This window comes from Accipiter gentilis, chromosome 21 (assembly GCF_929443795.1).
Source record: "Accipiter gentilis chromosome 21, bAccGen1.1, whole genome shotgun sequence".
NCBI classification, from domain to species: domain Eukaryota; kingdom Metazoa; phylum Chordata; class Aves; order Accipitriformes; family Accipitridae; genus Astur; species Astur gentilis.
The window spans coordinates 5,846,276-5,870,128 of NC_064900.1; the positions used below are offsets into that span (position 1 = coordinate 5,846,276).

Below are 23,853 nucleotides of genomic sequence, written 5' to 3' on the forward strand. Positions count from 1 at the left end.
GTGATTTGAAAGGCAACTAGGCTTAACTCCTCTGTTTGGTATAAACACATACATATGATTTGCTAGAAATGAGGACAAGAAGTAGTTGCATGCTACATCAGTTAGGAATGCCTGGAATTTTCTCCTTGTTCCCTGCTGTAAAAATCAGTGACTCCATCTATCTTTCTCATAGTCATTTGGCTCCAGCCATGAAGAAGGTTTCTAGCTTGAGGCACAAAGAAACGTTTTCTTTTTCATTTTGTGTCTCTTTATTGAGTGCAGTGAACAGTGCTGAGTTACTATTTCTTGAGACCGAAGTCTGCTGTTCCTCCAGAGAAGCGGTGCTGCTCAGTAGCAGTGCTGTGCATTTCTTCCCTCTGCCTTCCTGCTGGGCCTCAGGCGTGTTTGGGAGAGGTTGCGCCATGGACAAGAGGTCAAGTTCCATCCCTGTGCCCAACGCCACGTTTGACCACACTGAAGTCTCCCAACAAAGGCTTGGCATCAGTACTGGGGCAGGTTTATGCAAAGAGTACTTTCATCCCCAAAGATAAGCTTAAAGGCACGTTCCAAACCCATTCACACTGCTGAAGGATCTCTCAAACACCCACCAGCCCCGCTGACCTGCAAACCTGCAGCACCCTGAATGTCCACGCCGAACACTAGGAGCTGTACTGTGGGACGGGCGCAGGACCGAGCAGGTGTGGTACAAGGTTAGGAGATCTAGGTGACGGTCATGCCTGCTCACTGTTTGGCAATCAAGAAGTTACTTCTTTCCCTGTGCTTTCACCATCTGGATCCCTGGTGTAGCAGTTGAATAACGGACTGTGAATGCAGACAAAGGGCCAGACAGAAGTGCTGCTTGTATAGATTGTAGCAGCCCTACCGAAGACAACCTCACGGCAGCCCTCTGATCAGACCCTGTGAACGCAGGGAACTTCCATCCCTTCTGACCACAACGGAAAGCAGAAGACCAATATTACAATATTGCACTGAGTCCCTCCCAGGGGAAGAAACATACAGACCATTTGTGAGCAGATCTAAGATAAAGACCACAGACTCCGTCAACCCACATGTCTTTCTGAAGTGCAGCAGGGCAGGCTCCAGCCCAGGGCTTGGTTCCCTGGGGCATATCCCTTGTTTTGGCACTGATGACTGAAGATTACTCCGAATTGCCTACAACACTAATACTGAAATCACAGGTGAAATCCTAGCCTTACCTAAGTTAGCGAGGCTTAGATTTCAGCCCTGTAGCTGGAGCATTGCCTCCAAACAGGCTGTAAGAGATGTGAGGAAGGAGGGAGGAACAAGGGGAGCTTGGAAGAGAAATTTTGGGATAGGTAACTCAGGGTGTCCAAGCTGGAATGCATACTCCTTCATTTCTAAGCCCACCTCCAGTGAGGGGATGGAGTCCTATACTCATCTAAAAACTAGGCAGTTATGGACTTAATCCACAAGAGCTTGCATCCACACCTCCCTCTCAGAGGCTTGTGTCATTTCCAAATCAATGGGCGCCCAAAGCCTTTAAGAATAGCAAAGGGGTGTTTAAAAGTACTTTCCACCACCCCAACTTTAAATTACTTTTACTTTATTCCATCATCCATCTCTTCAAATGGTTATCCAGTAAGGTCTTTGAAACATTTTTCACAGCCGCTAAGACAGTTCTGCCAAAGTCAGCAGCACTGGCGAATGCTTCTGCAGACTGGTCACAGCTTTCGCTCCTGTCCTCCCATCCCTTGCCCTGTACATGCAATGCATTGTCAGCTATGGTTCTGCAGCACTGCACCACTTCAGCATTGGGATTTGGATGCTTTACCAAGTGTCAGAGAGATTTTCTTCTTCATTAAGCCCTGTAGGTTACAGGTAATGTCCGGTTATCATTACTAACATTCCCGATTACTGTGATTTGCTGAAGGAAGATGGAGAGGTTGAATAGTGTCTTCCACCTTCTGCTTTCTTTCATAATGAAAAGAGGACTCATTTGCTATTGCCTCAAGGTACAGCTGGGAAGTGTGTGGTCCTTTGAACACTGGATAATTGGGACCTTATGACCTTTATCAAAGACTTATTTACATGAAGCCTTGAGTCTCACTTTTCCTGTCATTAGGAGAAGAGCATTTTCCTTTACATCTCTGGGCCCTGCCCAGGTTTCCATAGTTCTTTTCCTGACTACTCTGCAGCCCTGCTAAGGGCAGGTGTCCAACAAGGGTCCTGGCTGCCAGGACCTCAGCTGCGATTTTCATCTCTGTTCCAGTGTCCCATGCTGACAGTGATGTAGCTAAGGACACAGAAAGAAAAAAAGAAACATTTCCACCAATCACATTCTCATTTTGTGATGATAAAGCCAAGGCTCTTGATGTGGTACAGGCCATTAGAGCTAAAGAACATGCAAAGGGAAACTTTAGCAGGGAATACGGAACTAGGAAGAAAGTCACAGTTCTAGTAACCTGCAAAACCACGCCAGACTCCCCTTCAGAGAACAGCTATGCACACAATAGCAGCACTCTCCATCACTGTTTTCCCCTCATACGCTATCATCTAGCATCTCCTCTACTTTCTGCCTGAAAGACATTCAACACCAACAAAGAGGAAAGCTAGGGAATGAGGAAGCCCTCCTTTAAGTCAAGCTTGCAACATGAATGTAGTCTTGAGAAATATATTGTGGCTAGAGACCTGTTCAAATTGAGCTCGTGTAAGTTGGTCTTTCACAGGTCTATCGGAGGTCCAGAACTGGAGGTGGAACCTATCCCGCAGAGCTGCTGCCAGTGGCTTGACTTGTAAGCCTCCTGTAATTGCCTACATTTACTTTGGTTCTCAGTTCTCCTGGCCACTGCCCAATCTCACAGACATATGGCTGAATAAAATATTTGTGCAGTGCCTTCTACAAAGAGGAGAACTCCCAAGTCCACAATGGGTAGCTGTGTTCAAAAACCAAAGATGTTGGTGTGCATAAGGACTCAGATGAGGAGCAAACCAGAAGAAATATTGCCTTTCTGGAAATAAGTGTATACAAGCACAGCCTTTTCTGGACTGTGTGCAGTGTTTGCCACCCCATCTCATAAAGGGCTTGCAGACAAAGATGCTAAAAAATATGGGAATCATTTCCCATAAAAAGCAAATGAAAGCATTGCTTGTGTTTTCCTCAGGAAAGAGATGAACAGCTAGAGCTATGGTACTATGGCCTCTATGCATATGTGCATACTATATGATGCTATATACAATAATCAATGGCACAAAGTAGTGCTATCAGAAGCTTTTGCTCTTTCAGTGACATAACACAAGTACAGAAAGATATTTAAGGCAATGGTAGCCAATTCACTGTTGAACTTTCCGGCCATTGTGCAGTTGGAGTTGGGGAAGCTGTGGACACTTAGTCAATCTGATATTGTGCATTTATATATATGCCATATAAAGCCACAGTTACAACTAGTATCCAAAGAGACAATACATAATGCTTAAACTGTTAAACCAAATCCTAGGCAGCAGAGGACAGGGATGAGTCCTAGCAGCAGAGAGGAAGTTTACCCCAAATCTGCCCATAGCAGTGTTTGGTGCTAGCCACTGCAAGAAGTACAACAAACAGAGATTAGTTCTGCCCTAGCTTGGCAGTTTCTATGTTCTTCTACCAGTTATTTGCATGGACCCTTGGGAATACAACTTCACCTTACCAGAGTCCACAGAGTTGCCACAGAGATTGGAAGTCATCACTGCACTGCCACTGATAATCTAGTATTAATGCATCTATTGCACAGCTCTCCAGGAATGTCTAACTAATCTGATCGTGCTGACCTGGTGAACTTTCCCAGTCCCTTTCCTTTGCACATGGCAGCCATCTGTACCAGAGAGTCAGTACTGCTACCTTTAAAGTACTGCTCCTTGCAGCCACAAATTCCAGCTGATACTCTGCAAACTTCTACCTGAAAAGTTCAGCCTACTTGATCATAGCGTAAAGAGATGACACTGGTAGTGGTGCAGAGCACTGCTGGCAACTACAGCGAACAGCTGCCACTTAAATTTCATTGTCTGTCTGTCTATTCTGTCCGCTGGTCTGCTATTTGAGCCCTTCTCAGCAGAAAATTTGGTCATCACTTATGGCAGAAAGCCTTCCTCCCATGTGGGGATTTCTGAGCATTTTCTGAAGAATCAAGTGCAGTTGTAGCGGGCCATTGTGGAAAACGTTGTAACGAGGAGAAAGTGATTCTGAGCAAGAGCTAGGTGGAGTTTCACCATTGGCCTTGGCTATAGAGAGCCATGTGCTAGCATGAGCAACCACTACACAACATAAGCTTATACTGTGACATGAGTATGCACTGCATTAAATACCACCTGTATGTACTGCTTGTAAGAGCTCCTTCCTATGGAGATGTGCAAGAACGTAACACTCTCAGCGAACCTTGGTATACCATCTAGAAAGTTCAGTATTGTACAGGTTCAAGACCAATAGCTTTGTTCAGCTGGAAGAATACTTCAAAGACGTGAAGAAGAGTGAGGCTGGCCAACCTCCCCATGAACAGGAATTCTGTGCAGCATGCCACGATCAACGAGGAGGGGCTTGGCCAATACAGCAACAGCTGTGGTTCCCAACATCAGAGGGGATGACAGATTGATGTCACCTTTCCTATAATTTCCATCTTTCACAAAATAAACCAGTTAACCAGCCTTGAGTGTCCATGCATTTCTTACTGAGGTCCCAAAAGAACTGGTGCCTCCTTGCTGTAAAACAGTGGTTAACCTGCTCTCCTTAAGAGGCCTTTTCCAGAGTCAGCCCACATGTTGTCATGAGTAAATATGCTTAGTGCCACGTAAGATTTCATTAAAAGCAGTCAGCTCCTGCTTCACCACTAGCCTACTAGCACAGTTACCACCTATACGGGGCAAGCTGCATCTCATTAGAACATAGCAGATCTGTGGCACACATGGGACCAGAGACAGTATTTCACTGCAAGAGAGGAGGAAATCTTGCACCTGTAGCAGGTAGCATGTAGGTTTCCTGTTCTCTGGAAAATCATGACATTCCACTTTCCTCATACTGCCCCTCACATGGCTATTTGCACCAATGCAAAGCAGGAATGCTTATACCCACGTAGACACAATGCAAAGATTAAAAGTTTCAAAGCAACTGAGGACTTGGCACGGACTTTGACACCTTTCAGCATGCTACAGGTAGTCTAAATTGCATTTATATTCTTCCTTTGTTGCTGGAGTAGTACTACAGACAAGAAAACGCTGGCACGCTTGCTTAGCGTTGTTCCCTCTGGGGCAGTCATGGAAAGACTACTGTATTTGCATTGCTTTCCTTGGCTGCCAGGTGTAGCAGCAGAGATAAGCTCCCATGAAACAGGAATGGCAGTGAGGGTGTTATGCCTCATGCCAGCTACCCATGGGCCAAGACTAAAATTCCAGTTACACAACTGCAATCCTCTTGCACAGTGCAGGCTGTACCTTCTAGCTTGTACATGACAATAGACAGTCTCCCTTTCCAAATCTTTATATAGCCAGCACTCCCTAGGTGCAGCAAGTGTTGTTCTTCCATCAATATGCTGATTGAACTGAAAACAAAGAACTGATTCAACTCTAAACCATGAAAAAGGATCCGTAGGGACTTGCTCCCTCTGAGGAAGTGAAGAGAAGATGGTGCCTCCCAGTGCTCCTTCCTTGCAGGATACAGGGCCCTGGGGGAACTGCTGGCCCGCTTACATGCAAAGCAATTGTCATCTGGCTCATTTTTCATTTCAGCTGTGAAACTGCTCCATTGTAAAGCTATTTCATCAAGTAGGAGAAAGCATTCTTCATCTCCCAACAAAAGAAGATCCATTTGTTTCCTTAGGCACAATTTACTCTTTCACATTTCTGGGCTTTGTTGTATTCTTACCTGACAATCTGAGAGTGCTTTTGATGTGAGAGCTAGCCAAATTTGGAGGCGAGACTTGAAAACCTGGGAAAGTACAAAGAGAATCTAACGTTGTGTGACATTCACCTCCTCTCCTCCCCACAAGGCACACAGTAGCCCATCTTCTTCTATAATCTGCTGTGCCGGATGCGATGCGGATCTCGCTTCAAAGCTGCGCTAATGTAGACTCTTTCCAGTAACTTTGATGGAGACTCTCTGGATTTCAGCCAACGCAACCTAGATTAGAATAAGTCTCACCTCCTCATCCATATGTAATGTATAAATTCCCTCCTACCACTTTTGAATTTTGTCCTGTTGAGTAGGTTGGCATCTAAGGGAGCCTCTCTAAGCATAATGCCAACACCAAGGAGGCAAAAGTTGGATCATAACAAGAAAGCCTATAAACATAAGTCTTGGCAAGCATGCTCAGATAAGAGAACACTTTCTTGGCATGCAAGTCACCCACCAAAAGCCGTGAAGAGAACTGAGACCGTCCTGCTTACATCAGTCCCTCATTGCCGCTGAACAAAGCCCACTGACTCATTTATTGCCTTACCTAGGTTGGAATCCATCTACTTTTTGATACATTGAGGATTGCTTAGAAACTGCCCTACTGTACAACTGGGAATGCCTGGGGTTCCAGATCAACTAATACTGGATACAGGACAGTTGTTTGAAGCTGTTTGCTAAACTATTACCAACAGACAGGTAGAGTAAGTGGAACTGAATAACAAGGAGAGCTAAGGGCTGTCAGGGAAATTAGTGACTGGTATGAACAATCACCCAGCCTCTCCCCCCCCCCCCCCCCCCCGAAACATTAAATATTTAAGCACTAAAAATCATTCACTTCTCTATCTGGTTAGTTACTCCTTTCCTCTCTTCCTGTCGTTTTTGTCCTGCCCTTAGAGGAAGGCAAAAACCTCTTCTGGACAGAAATGAAGCGCCCTTGCCTTTTGTTTGTGTTTGCACTGGGGAAGATATCCACAGATAAGACGGTACAGCCATTGTAGTAAAATTCAAGGCAGATGAACATCACTGCACAAAAGTAGCACGGTCGGCACGCCTCACAGTAGTAGCAGCCAAGCATGCCATGGCAACCAGCCAAACGATGACACTGGCTAGGAGCCAATTTGATTTATTTTTGGCAGCCTGACACCGCATACTACTGTGCCAGTCTTCGATCACAGAAAAGATAAGAGATGACCTTTGAAAGCCAAGGGGATGACTTCTGGGAGAAGGGGACTGATGAAGCTGAAAGAGGATCTGTCCCCAGGCTGGAAGAGTACTGGAGTGGCAGATGTTTGGTAGCCCTCCCTCCTTTGTGAATGACCATCACAGCCACGCCAGTAACCACCAGTGCTGCATTTGCTGGGAGATGACTGGGAGAAAGGTTGAAACATGGCAACTGTCTTTAAGTCTACAGACACAGTAAGTACCAAGGGAGAAACGGAGAGGTTTAAAGAGATGAGAGGGAGAAATAGGATCAAGATAGGAAAAAGAAAACATAGGGTTTCTGTCAGGAAATATTTCCTGTCTGTGGGAACTTTTATACTGTGATGAAGCTCTTTTGTGGAACATTCTTTAAGGAGAAAGCAGCTTCTTACTATTCTGGACATTGTGCTATAGAGCGTATTGCAGAACACAACCCAGCATCCTCAGAGACATGGACAAGAAAGCCTGTTCAATCTTTTTTGCATTTCTTTCTTGGATGGCTCTGGGGGCACTTGCCCAGCTGTGTGAGTTTGTGACTAGAAGGCTGATATCATACTGGAATAGGAATTTAGACAAAAAAAAGATAATCTATATTCATTAACATTTTAAAGAGACTATCAGTTTGACTGTGGCCACACACCTTCCATGTTTGCTTTCTGCAAACATTAGTAAGCTTGAGTATTACAGCATGCATATTGAATAAGTATAAATAGATGCACATACCGGCCTTGAACACTCAAACAATCACTGAAAACTAATTTTTAAATATATATATTTGATTGTAGATTTTCCAACTTACTCTGTTGGCTAGATATTTACATAAGTAACAGTATCATGTGCAAATGCATATTAAATCATGCATTTAAATGGCCACTTCAGATAATGTGGCCATGAATGCTTGACCACTTCAAATGATGTTAAATCCAACAAGAACATGAGGAAGTTATCTGCAAATAATTTAGAACACTGCTTAGAAATAAACCATTCTTTGATGACTGATGACCGAAAACAGGTAAAAATTAAGCAAATTAAATAGCCTGCTACTATGAATTTCCTACCTCTATCCATTAGAGCAGATTAATCCAAATAAAAATAGAATGCTAATTCAGAGCAGAATCACTATTCCTGTTTAGGAATAAGGCATCCCTGGTCTTAAATAAAAGTTAGTTAGCACTTGTTATCCTGTGTACAGAGGACCCCAAAACACTGATTCACTCTGCCCTATTTTTGCCATTGATGTTTATACCTTTGCTCAAGTATAAAAACAATGCAAGCACAGCATGCAACATACCAAATTAGATTTCACAAATCACATGACATTTATTTTGCCACTCAACCCATCACACAAAGTAAGAACAAAGAGATGGAGACCTGAACAACAAAAAGCCAACTTGGATGATGCAACTTCAACGCTTATCTCTAGAAATGTTTAAATGAAAGGAGGTAAAACCAGCAACCCTTTGTTTTTGTGTACATTCATTTTAGGCTCACCCTCTTCAGGGCCGCTCCCCTTGTCCATACCTTACATCATAAGTGTTCTGCATGAACTCCTCTACCAGTACTCATCTCTCCTTTTGCATATCTGTTCTTTCCTATCTGTCCACTTTGTTGAGCAGGAGTAGAGTCACCTGAAGCCCCAAGTTAGCTAGGAAGCTTGGAAGTCTAATTAGAGAGGGGGAATTGTAATTTGTGGAAAAGAAGTAGTTAACCAAATGAAATGGTGGAGAAACATCAGTAAGTACAAGACTGGATGCTGAGGCTCTGTAACATCTACATCAGGCTGTTTATGAATATCAAGGTGATACGCCACATTTTTGTCCCAACAAGCTAAAGAATGCAGAATGCCCTGTGAATGCCTCGTGAATGGTTTATGTTCTCTTTCTTTGATAAGGTAAGGAAGATAAAGAACAAGAACAAAAGTATCCTGTGGTCTTTGATGCATTTTCTACCCAGCTCAGTATCACAAGTCAAAAACAGCTGTTCTTTATGGTTTGTAAACACTACGCCTCTGTCAAAAATGCTTACTTTTGCCTCTCAAAACTTTTCACCTCTTCCCAGGAGAACTAGTTAAGCAGAGTTGCACTCAGTCAAGAGCAAAGACTTGAAAACACCTCCTAGAGTGACTGTTTGCATTCAAACCTCTCTTCTCTCCTCACTCACTGAGCTGTCAGGACCTTTATTTAATCTTCCCCTTCCCTACTTCTAACCACGTGGGTCTGACCCAGCTGACACATCTAAAAGCTTCATGCAAGTATGGCATCATGGGCTACTCCAAGTACAGAGGCTAGCAGTATCGGTGTAGATGAAACTATAAGCAATGCTGATAACAAGATGTTCCTGACTGGGATATGGTCGTACCAGGAATCTCATCCATTCAGGAGCAGATGGAAAAAAAGAGACTTTTGGCTCCTTCTTGACCATCCCACTAGCAAAGCTAATGGCCTCCTGCAGTACGAGAGCGCTTTTGTATTGTGAGCTTTTCAGCTGAAGTTGGCAGCCTCTAGTGAGCTGGTATCACCTCAGGCAGTATTGTTGCCCTGCTGGAACTGCCTCTGCTAGTTGACTGAGAAGATTCATCACCCTCTTTAGCAAATGTAGAGTTTGGGGAGCTCTCCTAGGCTCCTCCAAGCCTCCCAGCTGGCTGACACTCTCCGGCCACCAGGGAAAAAGGTCTGGATCGCACCTCCATCTAGAGGAACAGGAGCCTTGAGAGGAGGTGCAGGATTTCCAAAAGGTGCCAGGAAGCAGGGAAGAGGGCGTTAAGCAAGAACGTGCAACTCTCCCCACCCCTAAACCCAGCAAGGGGATTCCCTTGTTAACTCTCAGTCTAACCCCCACGCCAGCTCTCGCTGGCCAACCTCGGATGCGTCCCCAAGAGACCAAGGGAGGCGTCCCATTTCTGGAGAAGCCCGTTCCCTAGCAAGGCATTCACTCACCTGTCTTCTCTTCGGTTTGGCTGCTCTCCACTGTCTCCATTTGGGGTTGCGCTGTTGCCTTGGCAGTAGCATCCTCTGCGGCAGGGGTGGTGGTGGCAGTGGTGTCAGCAGCAGGCACGTCGGCTTGTTTAGGCTCCTCTTTGTCTTGGGCTTCATCAGCCTTCAAGGACGGCGAGTTGTCAGTGGAAGCTTTAGTGGCACTTTCCGTTTCGGCGGCAGCGGCAGCAGCGGGCTTTTCCTCTGAGGAGGCGGCAGGAGCGGCAGCCTGCGGGGCTGGCTGCTCTGAGCCCGTGTCGGTGGCTCCATCCCCTTTTTTCTCCTCCGCTGGCACGCTGCTGTCTTTGCTGCCCTCCTCCAGCTGGGCACTGTCAGCGGCCGCCACTTCTGTGGCAGTGGGAGCCTCGCTCTCTTTGTTCTCGGCCGCTCCGCCGGCAGGGCCTTCCTCCTTCTTGTCGGCGGCATCGGTCTCAGACGCCGGGGCATCTCCCTTCTTCTCCCCCTTGAGCTTTTTCCTTGTTATGTGTCCACGGAAGCTGGCCTGGATTTTGGTGGCTGCCTTATGAGCTTTATCTTCTGGTTTGATGCCATCTTGCTCAATCTTTTGGTCCCCGTCCTCATTTTTTTCAACCTTTGAAGAAGAACAAGGGAAGAGGACAGAGAAGAAAACAGGGAGATAAGTTAAGATCACTCCAGGTGCAGCCTAGGCTCTGGTTTTATTGGGAATGTCCCACCTTCCCCTCCTGCTAACCAGTGACAGGTTTCAAAGCAGCCTCTCCATTTGGTAGGAGTTTGAAGCCAGGTGGCTCTCATTTCATCCTAGGGCTGGACAGACGTGGGGCATTTGTAAAAGGAATTTAAAGCACCTCATCATCTCCATCAGCAATGCTGAGAGCACCTTGGCTGCGTGGAAAGGCTTGCACCAGCTGGGTTGTCTCTATTCCCATGATTTATTTTCCCATCCATTTTGAAATATACCATTTTTTTCCCCCTACTCATTTTCAAAACACTCTCCTGAGGGGGATTTTCACAGTCCTTCCAAACCCACCTTTGCCTTCAAGTCTTTGTTTCTTTTTAATGACACCTTGTTTCACAGGTGTGTGACTCTAATGACAGCAAGTATTTTGGCCTTTATAGCTTTTTGGCTCAGGATTGCCAACAGAGAATAATATCGCTGCCCGCCCCACCGCAGATGCATGCTGTCAGACATACACAGATATTCACAGGATATACTCCTCACAAATGCCCTGCCTGCAAGCACTCCAAGCACTTTGCCTCTGCTCACCACTCATGGTTTCAATGAAGGAATAATAGGCAGATAGATATCAGTCTTTCCCATTTCAGCAATTATAATTTCTCTTGACTATTGGGGGGAATTCAGCTTTGCAACAAAGAACAGGCATTCCCCATGTTTTTTAGACATAAGCCATGCATTAGAGTCTTAAATGTGACCAAAACAGAGCCTGTGCCTCGTGCTGGTCTGCTGCAGACAGATAATGCTCAGCTTGTAAACCCCCACTGAATCTACAGGACATACCATGCTTCACCCCAATAATTTAGCAGCCCTTGGGCAAGTAACAGCTCAGCTGCATATTGATGAAAGGACACTGTTCTATTAATATTCCCATTGGGAAGCATTCAAAGAGCTACTCGGAAGCAGAGCCACTGGCCTCTTTGCTGTCTGCACCTGGCTTCCAACACAGGCTCAGGTCACGAGAGAAAGAAAACGAGCTGGCTGAGAAAGATAGCAAGCTTTTATTCCTGGGTGGGAAGAGGAAACCACTCCTCAGGCCATTGCAACTGAGAGGTGCCATCTGGAAAAAGGCCCGGGACCAGAAGAGCAGAGAGAGGAGACAGCTTATAAATTAATTCAAAAAGAGTGCAGCAGGAATAAGGGAGAAGAAGCCGCTGCAGCACGCACGTGTGGCACTGGAACCACCATGAAGAGGGGGAGAGAGGACTGGTCACACTGGCAGCAATCACTGGGAAACAGACTGGAAGGGATTATTTCCACAGCGTGAGACAGGGTCAGGCACACATGTATGAGCGAAACTGTGCCGGTGAACCAAATGCTTGGCCACTGGCGTGCCAGAGGTGGTACCCGCTACCTCCCCCGGGTCCCCAGTGAGCGCAGGATCCCCCATCCTAGCACTGGTGCCCACCTGGGATCGTTCCCCAGGTAAACAGGGGTGAGCTTGAGTGGGTACGGTGAGCTTGAGTGGGTACGGTGGCCAAGGAACGAGCAGCCCCAAATCATCAAGGAAAAGAACCGCTCCACACAGCCGTGCAGAGGTAAGGATGGGTCTGTATACAGCACGAAATAAGTCTGGGAGTGAGACTAGGCACCAGGATGCTTTTGTAGGGGGTGAGTGAAAAAGCCTGTGAATGAATATGCAACTGATATTAATACCCAGCATTCAGCACAAGGAGTTTTCATGCGCCTGACCATGCCCAGGGACAAAACGGTTGTTGTAGCTACCACAGGGGCACAGCTGAGCAGTTACAGCTACGGTTCCCCAAGTGCATTGAGCGACGTGGTATGGAAAGTGGGTTTTCATGCTCGTCTCGGCTTGTCAGAGAGCAGGTGATGGTTATGTGTAAAGACGTTACCATGCTGTAACCATTCATGTATGTCTTTTGCTTGCATAGCTAACTGCACTGCGTTATTCAGCATCTGGGGTAAGCTTTTTGGCCTATTTCAGCACAAGGGGATGGAAACAAATCGAAAGTACCTTTAAACTAGCGTGTTCACAGAACAGCTGTGATCCAGCCAGGGTAGTGCAGAGCTCTGCACCGGTTCATCCATCCTGCTCCTTAGGCAAGTTTTCCAGCTCGCAGTTAAGTCCTGTGTTGCTGTGGCAACATAACTACTAATACCCAGACTAGCTGGTTTGAGGAGAGCTTGAGTATGCCTACATTACACTGTAGCCACAGCAACGTGAAGACAGACTCCTTTATAGCACTGTATAACACTTAGATGACCTAGCTTTGACTCTTTCTCTCTAAGGACTGTGGCCAATTTCAAACAGTGGCAGGACTGGGAGACTGGAAAGACAATTCAGACATAACTACAAGACCCTAAAGGTCCAGTCCCGTATGCCTGACTCCTGCAAAACCATTAGTGAATGTGACAAAATTGCTAATCCCTGGACAAAGATGAAAACCATTGACTGAAGGGAGATCTCCCTTGCCACCGGCCTTGCTGCTCTCACATCCCACGTACCTCCTGCTCCAACCAGGACGGCTATTTTGAAGCATGGCCTGCTGCATGCATGCCTCTGACTCCAGAGGAGTTACCCTGTCCCTGGGCTTTGCGGCCGTTCGAAGGCTTATCTCCTTCTCACCGCTAGCAGGAGGCGAGGGCGCGGTGAGCCGCAGGGTTGGCTCTCCTGCTATTCTGACAGATGAACTCGCAGAGAGCTGCGACTGCCAGCCAGCCCTTTACCTGGCAGTAAATTCATCCCAGGGAATGGGAGAGCACTTTTTCTTTTCTCTCCAGGGAGATCAGACTGAAACCTCTCACCCGCACCTACCTCATTACAGAGCTAAAAGGCTCCTTTGCTATTCTGATGACATCATTGTCCTCTTATCCCAGTCGGGATGACATCAGTCTGAGTCCTTGCCAGATCGCAAGGTTTGCAACAGCGAAATGTATTTCCAACAGGCTGCTTTCAGCGTGATTTCAGATATAAAAGATAAGAAACATGAGGCTGGGGCAGAGGTGGAGTTTAAGGTCATGGACGAACGAAATGTACTAATAGTTTGTCTGTGCCAACTGTGGCCCTCAGGAATCCCATTTCTATTCAGCCCTTCCCCACTGAAGCAGCCCAGGCATTTGAAATGACTTATTTTCAGGCTACTGGCCTGCAGCTACTTCTGGGGTAGGACACGGCATCCATATAGTATGTGTGTCATGTTGTATAACAATGGGTTGGGTGAGAAACAGATTGTTCAGAGGGAAACTTCTGTTCACACAAAAAAAGACAAGGGCTCTTCATCTGTGGCTTACGCACACAGCAGATAAACCTTAATTAAGGAAGCTACTCAAAAATAACCTGTATACAGTGAAGCTCCTGGAAAGCAATTTATCTTCCTTGGAAAGCTAAAAGGATGAGTCAGCCCTGCCAGGATGTATTCAAAAGCATCTCAGTGGAAAACAAGAAATCTGTCTGTCTTATCTATCTGCCATGCGTGTATGACATTTTGGTTGTAGTATTGTGGCTGGAATAAAGCTGCTACTATTATTACTAGTGTTTGTAGAGAATCTAGAGCTCCCAGCCAGGAATCAGGTCTGGTAAGGATAGGTTTCATGTATTAACATTCCATCACAGCCCCTTCATTTACACATTTATGTGTAAACTCATACCAGTACTTAATATTGACATATTCATGATACTGTAAGTGTTCATGCAATGTATTGTCATTTTACACAGAGAAAATGTCCTCTGTTTCCTTTAGTGTGAAATAATTCATAGATCCTTCAATGGCTGAAGGACTTAAAATCACGGAGGCTGGTGGATACATAGCTGTATGGATGTATAAAAGGACACACATAGTCAAGCATGTCCATTTTTTTATTTGGACCATCCCCACGTACCCACTGAAGCCAGTGTGCAAAGCTTTGCCTTTATGAAACACACTGTTAAGCTTTTATGTCTCTATCTACACAGCCCACAACATCTCTCCAATCCTGGAGGGATGATCCTCTAACCATCTCCATCTGCTTGTCTGCCACACCTCCAGGTTTCTAGGACATCCCTTCCCAGGCAGACTGTTCCTGTAAGTGAGACTTTCTTTGCTGTCACATAGCTGAGAGAGTAGGAGATAAGAAATTAGTGTTTAAGACACAGGTAGGGCAGAGGTTAGTTCTTAGGTACCAAGAATGTGGGAATTGCATGGAGCCATGCCCCCAAGAAGATTTCTAATCTCTGGCCACCATTCCACCTTCCATCTCCAAACCCACAGCTTACAGAGGGGTCAAAATATGGCAAAGAATGAAGAAAGTGCTACTATAACCTCCAGGCCCTTCTAACTGTCCCACATGCTGGTACGTCAAGAAAGGAGAAATGGAGAAACTAGATGTTTTCCAGATGTTCCATGTGTTTGCAGCCACACATAGGCAAAGAGCAAGAAAGGATGGGACTGAGTGCTTTGGTCCTTGCGTGCTGTTTGTCCACCTGTCCCTTGTGGTATACCTCATTCCCTGGCCTTGGAAAAATAATCACGTGGTTCTGTATTTTGGATGCTGGGATGGAGAGATCAAGAAAGAACTTACTGTTCCATTAAAAGGTCTTTCAATATTATACAGTCCTCTCTGCCCGTCTCCTTTTCCTGGTGTTTCTCTGCCCACCAATATATAGATATGTCAGCCTCCTTAATGTTCATCCTAGGATCAGGCTGCTACACACTCAGTCATTACCCCGGTATCCCGCTCCTTCCTGTCCTTAGATAGGAGCTCCTCTTTAATGTGACACCAAATCCCAGAGCCCTTCGATTCACGTTGCCATCTCCTGGTATTCTGAAACCCATATGCCAGGAGTCCAGATTTAGGACTTGCACAGCTTTCACCAGAGAAGGCTTCTATACTGGCCAGAGCCTGGATATCCATATGACCAGTGACAGTTACCAATAACCCACTTCACAACCCAAGGGCAATATGATACCTGATTATTAAGGAAAAAACCCACCCTGTGTTCTCCATGCAAAGATATAGGGACCCCAAGTCATTCCTTTCTCATGACACCTGTGCTAAGGTATGTGTGGAAATCTTTCCTTCCGTTAGATACTGCTGAACCAACTAACCCCCCCCGTGGAACTTGTGGGGTTAAGGTGCATCCCAGCCCACGCTCTAATCTTGACTAAAGCACAACGTATGTTCCTACTGATGTTATTCAAGGTCACTTGGGTCCAGACTCGCGAAGAAATTTAGGCCCCTGACTCCCATTGATTTCACGGGATTGAGTCACCTCAATGCTTTTGAGGGCCTGGTACTACATGACCTGATTTGTCTCAGAGATGGCGTTTAAGGAGCAGAATGCATTAAAAAAAACCCAGCTGTCTCCCCAGAAGGAGTGAAGCATGGACACATGAGAGAGAGAAAAGGCTTTCACGCCTTGTGAAGTGAGGAAGCAATTTAGCACAGAGAACAGCTTTTTTTTAACCCAGTTAAATGGTGTGAAGACACCTGGCTACAGGATGGCACCTCTCAGCACAACCTGTCTGCAGAGCGAGGAAACAAACAGAGTTCCTTTTTTTCCCAGGATGACTATGGTGATGGCGGGTAAAACACCCTTGAGAGAGAAAAGGTTAATTCCTCTTTCTGAAGGCTTATGCAGGATGGCTCCCCAGGGTATAACTAGCAGGGTTTCAGCTCGCCAGTTTCAAATCCTGTAACAATGGAGTTTCCATCCTTTCCTCTACAAGATCCTCTCACGTGTAGGAAACTTCCCCTCTATTTTATGGTGCCTAGAATGGAATAAGTTAATGATGGTCAGGCAGATGGATGGATGTTATTCACTTGTGTGCTGTGACTGAGAAGACGAGTAGAAAATAATCTCGGCTAGACCTACTTAGAGATTTTCAGTGTGCCTTCTCAATAAATCTATTATACTCTCCTCACCTGCTTTGTGACTCTCCCTTCTGTTTGTCAACCTGTTTCTGTTAAGCTGGTGGTCAACCATGGTGTCATCTACCACCCTGAAGCCCCTATAGCTCCAGTGGTTAAATGGAGAAAGGCACTCGGTACTGCCTATGCTGCCTTTGCAGGCTGGGTGAAAGAAATAAGAGCCTTGCCCCTGAAGCTGATGCAAAGTCGCTGATGTCCAGGACTCGTGCTTTCTGGAGCAGAGTGGCTTGTGGACATCATTGAGGAAAAAGCACTTGCCTTGGGTCTGATTTGGGCTCTGTGGAGCACTTCGGTGGTTGTGGGGCACAGGATGCATTCACTCATCTTTCAATTCAAAGCACCTAAAGTCTCAGAGACAGGACTGGGTTGCAGCTTGCCAAGGCAGTGCTTTCATAGTTAACGTCAAGGGCATGTGTATACCCTGCGGTATGGCCTCAGTCTGTGGACTGTGTTGAAGGCCTTGGGTGTTTGGCATGATCAACACCTATGCTCTTGATTCAGGTTGGATCCTGGCACAAACTGAGCTGTCAGTTGTGCCTAGTCTCCTTTTTGGAGGGAAATACTTTTGTCGCTCCAGAAGGAGCCAGCCAGCAGGCGTTCGGATCAAGGGACCAAAGCCTGGAAATGAAGCAGGAAGGTATCCAAGCTGACAGTGTAAATCCACTCCCAAAATAGAACATGTTGAAGAAATTCAGCAAAAGGACCAGGTGAAAAATTTCCCTTGAACTATGCTTTGATTAGAAAAGTCCATTCAAAGAATATATGATTTCTGCTGCAGATGGGTTTAGACAGAAAAGCAAACTTGGATGTCACTGGACTAAAGAGAAATTTTATCGAGGCTCAGACTATGTGGTTTGTGTGGTCCTGTTCAGGGTAGTTCAGGCAAGGATGGTTGCTGCTATGTGAATTATTTTAAAGTAACACCTTCAGACTCTGAATCCCATGGTCTGCTGACCTTGAGCAGGTAACGAAACCCTGAATTGTCGTTCCCTCTCCCTCTCCACCTTTCTCTCTCACTCTCTTTTTCTTCTTGCTTGCTTAGTTTTGGACTCCACACTTGCTTCTGCTCTAGCTGCAGCCAAGGGCCAGAGGCTAATTTACAGCTCAGAATTGCTTCTCTGAGATCCCGTGCAGGCAGCTGCTGAGCCCCCCCAGAGTCCAGGGTTACGCAAGGTCTCTAGAGCCTTTTCTACAAGAAGCAGCAGCTTGTGTCCTGCAGCTCCTACCCCATTCCCTCCATGGAACACAGGGCTGCACCCAGCTCTGGTGATGGAAAATATCCCTACTTCTCCCTAACCTGAGTAAACTGCAGGCAGGGATAATAGAAGCCCTTCCACTGCTGGTCTCTGAGGTTACCTTGAGCTTTCCTGGTTGCACCTAGAAATTGTGAGGAATTTCATGCTGGGACCATCAGTCCATGGGCAACTAGACTGAGGACCTGTCACTAGCTCAAGCACCTGCTTGTGCTCCTTGCTGGTTTGCCCAGGGTTTTTGCAGCCAGCAGAATAACAATGAAAAGCTCAAGCTCCAAGTCCATCCAGTCTCTGAACCTTCTTTTTAACCTGCCTGTTAACCTTGAATCTCCTCTGGTACCTCCTGCTGGCAGTGACTATGATTATTATCATTATTATTGTTAATATTATTATTAGTTTATGTCACTGGAAATGGGGGCAATTATCTTCTGAGAAAGCATCTGCAAGTTCATTAAAGTCAACAAACATCCCATGCCATTAGGGAAAGCAAGGCACAGACTAACTCCCAGTGGCTTGGGAAGATGCTTAGAGGGTGGGCTCTGCTATTGCAGCAAAAACCTTCCTCCCCTGCCCAGCCCCAGGCTTTGCCACTGCAGAGGTGGGCAGGGAAGGGAGGTGTGGGGCTAAAACCCAGGGTGGGTAGAAGGGGCCCTGCAAGGAGCTGGTCTGGTAAGGTGGAAGGCTAGGGGAGGGAGAAGACAGAGCTCAAGGCAGAGAAAGAAAGAGAGGAGAGGAGAGGAGAGGAGAGGAGAGGAGAGGAGAGGAGAGGAGAGGAGAGGAGAGGAGAGGAGAGGAAAGAATAAAGGAACCAAACGGAGAGGAGAAAAGGAAAGGTGGGGAGAGAGGTAAAACCTGTCCAAAGCCAAAGCACTGAATGGAAGAGAGGCATATAAATAAGAGGCACAATGACAGAGATGTGATACCCAAGAAGGGAGAGGGCAAGGAAGAGAGAGAGAAAATCACTGATCCACATCCAAAGGACATGACAGCAGGAAATACCAAGAAAAACCAGGCAGCTAAATAGCCAAGCAGGGTCTCCTGGAGCAGATCGGCATGACTGACAGTGCCACAGCTGCAAGAGGTGTTAGCAGTGCTCTTGCTGGCCCATGCCACCTCGCTGCACAGCCCTGGCTGTCATTTCCATGAGCACTGGGCTAGCAGTGGTCCTGAGGACCCTGAGTCAGCCTCTCAACAGCGTCCTGCTGGGGAGCTGGCCCTGTCAGTAAGCAGGCTGATTTGGATGTGGGTGAGTTAATGTGTGACAGCCCTGGGCTGAGCCTTTCCTCCTCCTTCCCCATCCTGGACAGTGGAGGGTGGAAGCGAGATGGAGCAGCTTCTCCAAGGCAGCAGGGAGATACGAGAGAGGAAATCCAGGTGGGGAATGAAGGTTGTTCACTTCTTCACTTGTAGCTATGTCACCCTACTTGTAAAATGTAAAGGGCGATGCTTACTCTGCCCTTGAAACCTGAAATTTTGCCATGGTGCTGCGGGGGAGGCAAGGTGCTCTCATGAATACCCTATTCAATTATCACAGACCATCCCACCAGCCATGCTCATGTCAGCTAAGGCTTCAATGAGAAAAGTGCTTTGGCTGTGCACCAGCCTCCTCTGTCTTCCCACATCATTGCTCTACAATGAACTTCTGCTCCACAGAGCATCTGGACAGTGATGCTTCTAGAGGACCTTTCACCCCCCACTGCTTTACGCCTAGCACCTGCACAGAGAAGAAAAGGTCTCTCTCCTCCCAAACTGCAGCTACTGCTGGGGTGAAACCCTGTAGCTGCTACCTGTGCCCACAGCCACATACAGCAGTTGAACTTCAGGGGGGACAGGAGTGTGTATCCCACCTGAAATGGCAGAGTGACCTGAAGAAGGTAGCAACCAGGATTCTTGATCGGGATCTGACAAGGACAGTAAAGTCAGTATTGCCTTTCTTACTGTTCATTATCTTCCTGGTCAGACCTTTGTGTTTTGCTTTTATAATCTCCTGAAAGAGAGTGTAACCCACAGCACCATCTTTAGCCAACAGCTTCCCCATTCCCCAAGGAGGAGAGTACAATCTTTCAAATCACCAGAGCTGCCCCCAGCAAAACCCAAGTAACCATAGTTGCAGGACTACGTAATTTGATAAACTGGCTCTAAAATAGCTCCACCAAAGATATCCTCTCTCATAACCTCTTCAGCTTTTGTTCCAGATAGACCAATCCCACATCCCCACTGCAGAGCTGAACTGTGTGTGTTCCAGGATCTTGTATCCCCACAGAGCAGGAATCTGTCGCAAAGGCTTCTACCTACTGGTACAGACTCATCTCCTCACTGGGGCAGCTGGCTTTTTCTCAGCTTCTGGTTCTGAAGGGTTCAACCGGTCTCGGTGGCATGGCCTCTCCTCACCAGCCAGGACTGGCTCTGCTGGCTCTGCTTCTTGCTCCGTGGGACTGCCTGACCCCACCAACACCAGCCCCAGCTCTGCTAGGACAGGGTGTCAGCCTTGCTGCTGGAAGCAGAGAATGATGGTGTTGCGTGCTGGCTCTGATTTTCACAGAAGCTGTTTACTGATTTGTGTTGTGGATGTTCATGCCCGTCTAGGCTGGACTGACCCAGAGATTGCTCTCATGCATCCACATGTACTTTTTCCTCTGACTTGCCCTGGCCATTCTCTCCACCCACCTTTACTTCAGTGGTACCACTGGTGCTGATGTTTGCTCCACAGATCTTCTGCAAGGTAGCTGATAGGGCTGTCACCATAACATGAGTATGAACTCACCACAAGCAATGGGTAAGACGTGGACCCCTCTTATGGATCTGAATCCTTCACAGCAACAGCACATCTTGGATGCTAGACACCTTATAGAAAACATTCTGTGAAATCACTCTTGGCCTATATTTTTTTTCTCACTCCTTTTATGTGTTTAAAGTACAAGCAGAGAAAGAAGGAGAGAGATCCCATACCTCCTCCCTCCTTAGGCACTAGTTCAGGTGAGAACGGGAAGAGTTAAACCTACTCTTAAGATATCGAATATAGGAAACAGGTCGCTGGTCCCACTATGAGCTCTTAGATACTGCTGACTTACAGCAAGTATAAGAAGACTTAGTCCATCTCTATTCCTCCTACCCTGAAGTTTGTACAGCTTATTAACAAACAGTTGTACTGGGATCTTATTGGAAATTCAATGCCAAATGCAATGTCAGAAGGTGAAAGTGGAGTGTAATTTCATTGATTTCAATGACATTTTCACTAGGAATCATTTTTACAAGATCTCTGTGGTCTGCTGCTCCAAACAACTTGTGAGAGGAGACATTGTTATGTTCCAGAGACTCTGAACCTAAATTGAATTAAGTTTTTGTAGTGTTGCAAGAGCCTCAAATGCATGGTGTTGTAGCAAGGTAAAGCCTTGTGCAATATTTAAGCTGTGCTCTTATCTATTCCCTCCTGTCAGTGCAGGATGAGAACATCCTGAAAGGAGGCATAAGTGTCTGTCAGAAGCTGAAAAGGTCTCCAGAGGGGACCTGTATGACACAGCTTCCTTCACCCAAGAACCTAGGCGTGACTGCCTGAGCCCATGCCCAGTTTGCATAACTTCAGTGCTTTCCAAGGTCTGTAAAACCGATGAATCGGGCCTGTGATTTGAGCTGTCACTCCTGAGTGGCACAGCGCCGAAGGCACAGTGTCGTGCCATACCCCTCTCCCATCCTTCAGGTAGGGTTGTCACCAGAGCACAGACATGGCTTTGATTGGAAAGATCCTCTGGGGCCACAGGCAGCTGAACAGGAGACCCAGTAGCCTCAGGGCTTAATCATTTATTCTAGGGACTGGCACTGAGCTATGGGAAATGCACATGTGGCTTTGAGCCATTTTGTTTCCTACTTTGCTCCCCTACTGTATACAGCCCTATTGAAAAAGGCGAGGGGGGAGGCAAGCCTGCAGTACATGCTGCGATAGACCCTTTGTGGACACTCTTAAGTTAGTGCTATAAAGATCTCCAGCCAAAAGGAACACGTTGAATAGATGTGCTAGGGAAAAAAGCCACAAGTGTTTGGATTCCCCACTTAGAAGGGCTAGTATATCACAGCCACATTTAAGCAGTCACCCAGAGCTTTTCCTAAGCTTCCTGCTGTAGGAGAGATGTTCTTTCTTTCCATTTTTTCACTCCCTGGGCTTCCCATCTTTAAGTTGTTATTAAAAAGGGGCTTCAGTAAGCTTTAAACATCTTGGTCCTAAAGTCTCCTGGCTTTTTTCCATTCTTCAGCCAGGAAGCATAGCGGTAGCCTCAAAGCACTGCGCATTGTAATGTGCTTTCCCCAGGCACACAGTTTAGATCACTCTGTATCTGGTGCATCTGTAGCACAACCATACCGTACATCCAGGCACCCCTGGAGCCCTCCATGTGGAGAGCTTTACTCAGCGGCCACCCTGGCAGAGAAGTCGAGGGCAAAGGGACCCCTGGCAAGAACGAGGGAATGGCTGGGCAGGCGGGGTGCACAAAGCTCCTTCCACTTCTTTCTGCTCTGCTGCAGATGTGATACGGAAAGAGGGTTTTCATCTTGAGGAGGACTTTCGAGTTTCTGGAATAGGAACCTTCTTCGCTCAGGATCCCCGGACAGAAAGCACTGGCAAGTACGCGCAGACGATCTAACACCAGAAAATGTGCGGTGATTCCTCTTCTGTTAGTAAGGGCCAGTTCACACTGCGCAGCTTTGTCACACACTTAAGAGCAAATAATTAGAATTCTCCAGGGTCCTTTAGGCCATCCCTGTGCACTGCAGCAGGGCTAATGTTCTTCATCTTTAACCTACCCTGCAAAAGCAGTGGTTTTTACCCATCTTTGGAGATTTCCCCCAAAGATGATTCTCTGAGTCTCTCTGGCAGTTTATTCCTTGGTGGACTAAAGAGTTCCTCCCAGAGTTTCAGCCAGCCCCCTGCATCTTGTCTGCTTTGAGAATAGCTTGTTTCTGCTTTTCTTAGTAACACTCCTTCACATATCAATAGCTCTTACCTGTCCTTCTTTGCCAGATCACTCTTCCTAGCCCTCTTAAGCTCTACTCAGAAATCTTACTTTGGTTACTGAATTCACGTTTGTTCTACTGAGAAATGACTAAAATGTCTCCCCAGCTTTAATGAATAATGAAACACTATACTCACAAAAATAATAATTAGCAATACAGCTAAAAATAAATCAATGTGTGGATCAGCCTCCCAAAGGCAGTAGGAAAAGCTGCAGCCATGAACATAGATGGTGCTGAAAATAGCTAAGCACTTAGGGAAAAAAAGAAGAAAAAAAAAAAAAGTTTAGGGAAACTTGTGAATGGCCAAGTGTCCTATAGATAGATAGCAATCCACGCAGATTGTTAAACACAGTCCTGAGTCTGACTGCTCGGTTTCCCATCAGCCTCCCCCAAATGCTATTCAGTGTATTTAGGAGCGTTCTGAGGATGTCAAGAAGTTGGGTAGCTGGAGCAGGCTAGGACAAGTAAGATGGAGTGGAAGGATGTCAAACGCTTTTCAGAGGTTCTCCAAGAGTTTTCATCCGGGCTTCTATTGTCCTAATGGTGAGCTTCCAGATGAAGGAAGAGGTGCCCACTGTGAGAAGAGCCAAATGCATGAGGATTTATGATGATGACAACCATTATTATTTCTACATCCTTGGGATATATCTCCCTTGTGGTGCTGGGAAAGGAAGCAATGAAACAAGCAACAGGAATCAAGACAATGGGAGTGTGCTGAACACAAGAAAGGGCACAGGCAGCACACTGGTTTACAGAGGAAAAACAGTTCAGATACTGCAGGAACCAGCTTGTTTTTTCCTAGCACCATCTAAAATATAGAGCCATTTCTTGGTAGAAAGACATAATTCCTGCTTCTTCAGGAAGTCACAGGACAAGGCTGGTTCATGCCAGTCCACTTTATTGACCCATTAGCAGTAACAATACTAAGTCCTTCATAGGACACATGATTGGAGTTAAGAA

General features: G+C 46.4%; 1 protein-coding gene across 1 annotated transcript in view; it reads right to left on the bottom strand.

Annotated features, from left to right (window-relative positions):
- GAP43 (growth associated protein 43) overlaps nucleotides 1–23,853 on the bottom strand; it is a 55,997-nt gene that overhangs the window by 13,279 nt on the left and 18,865 nt on the right. The window contains exon 2 of the mRNA XM_049824648.1: nucleotides 10,015–10,642. Coding sequence (XP_049680605.1) covers nucleotides 10,015–10,642 — 628 coding nt within the window. The remainder of the gene's footprint in view (nucleotides 1–10,014; nucleotides 10,643–23,853) is intronic.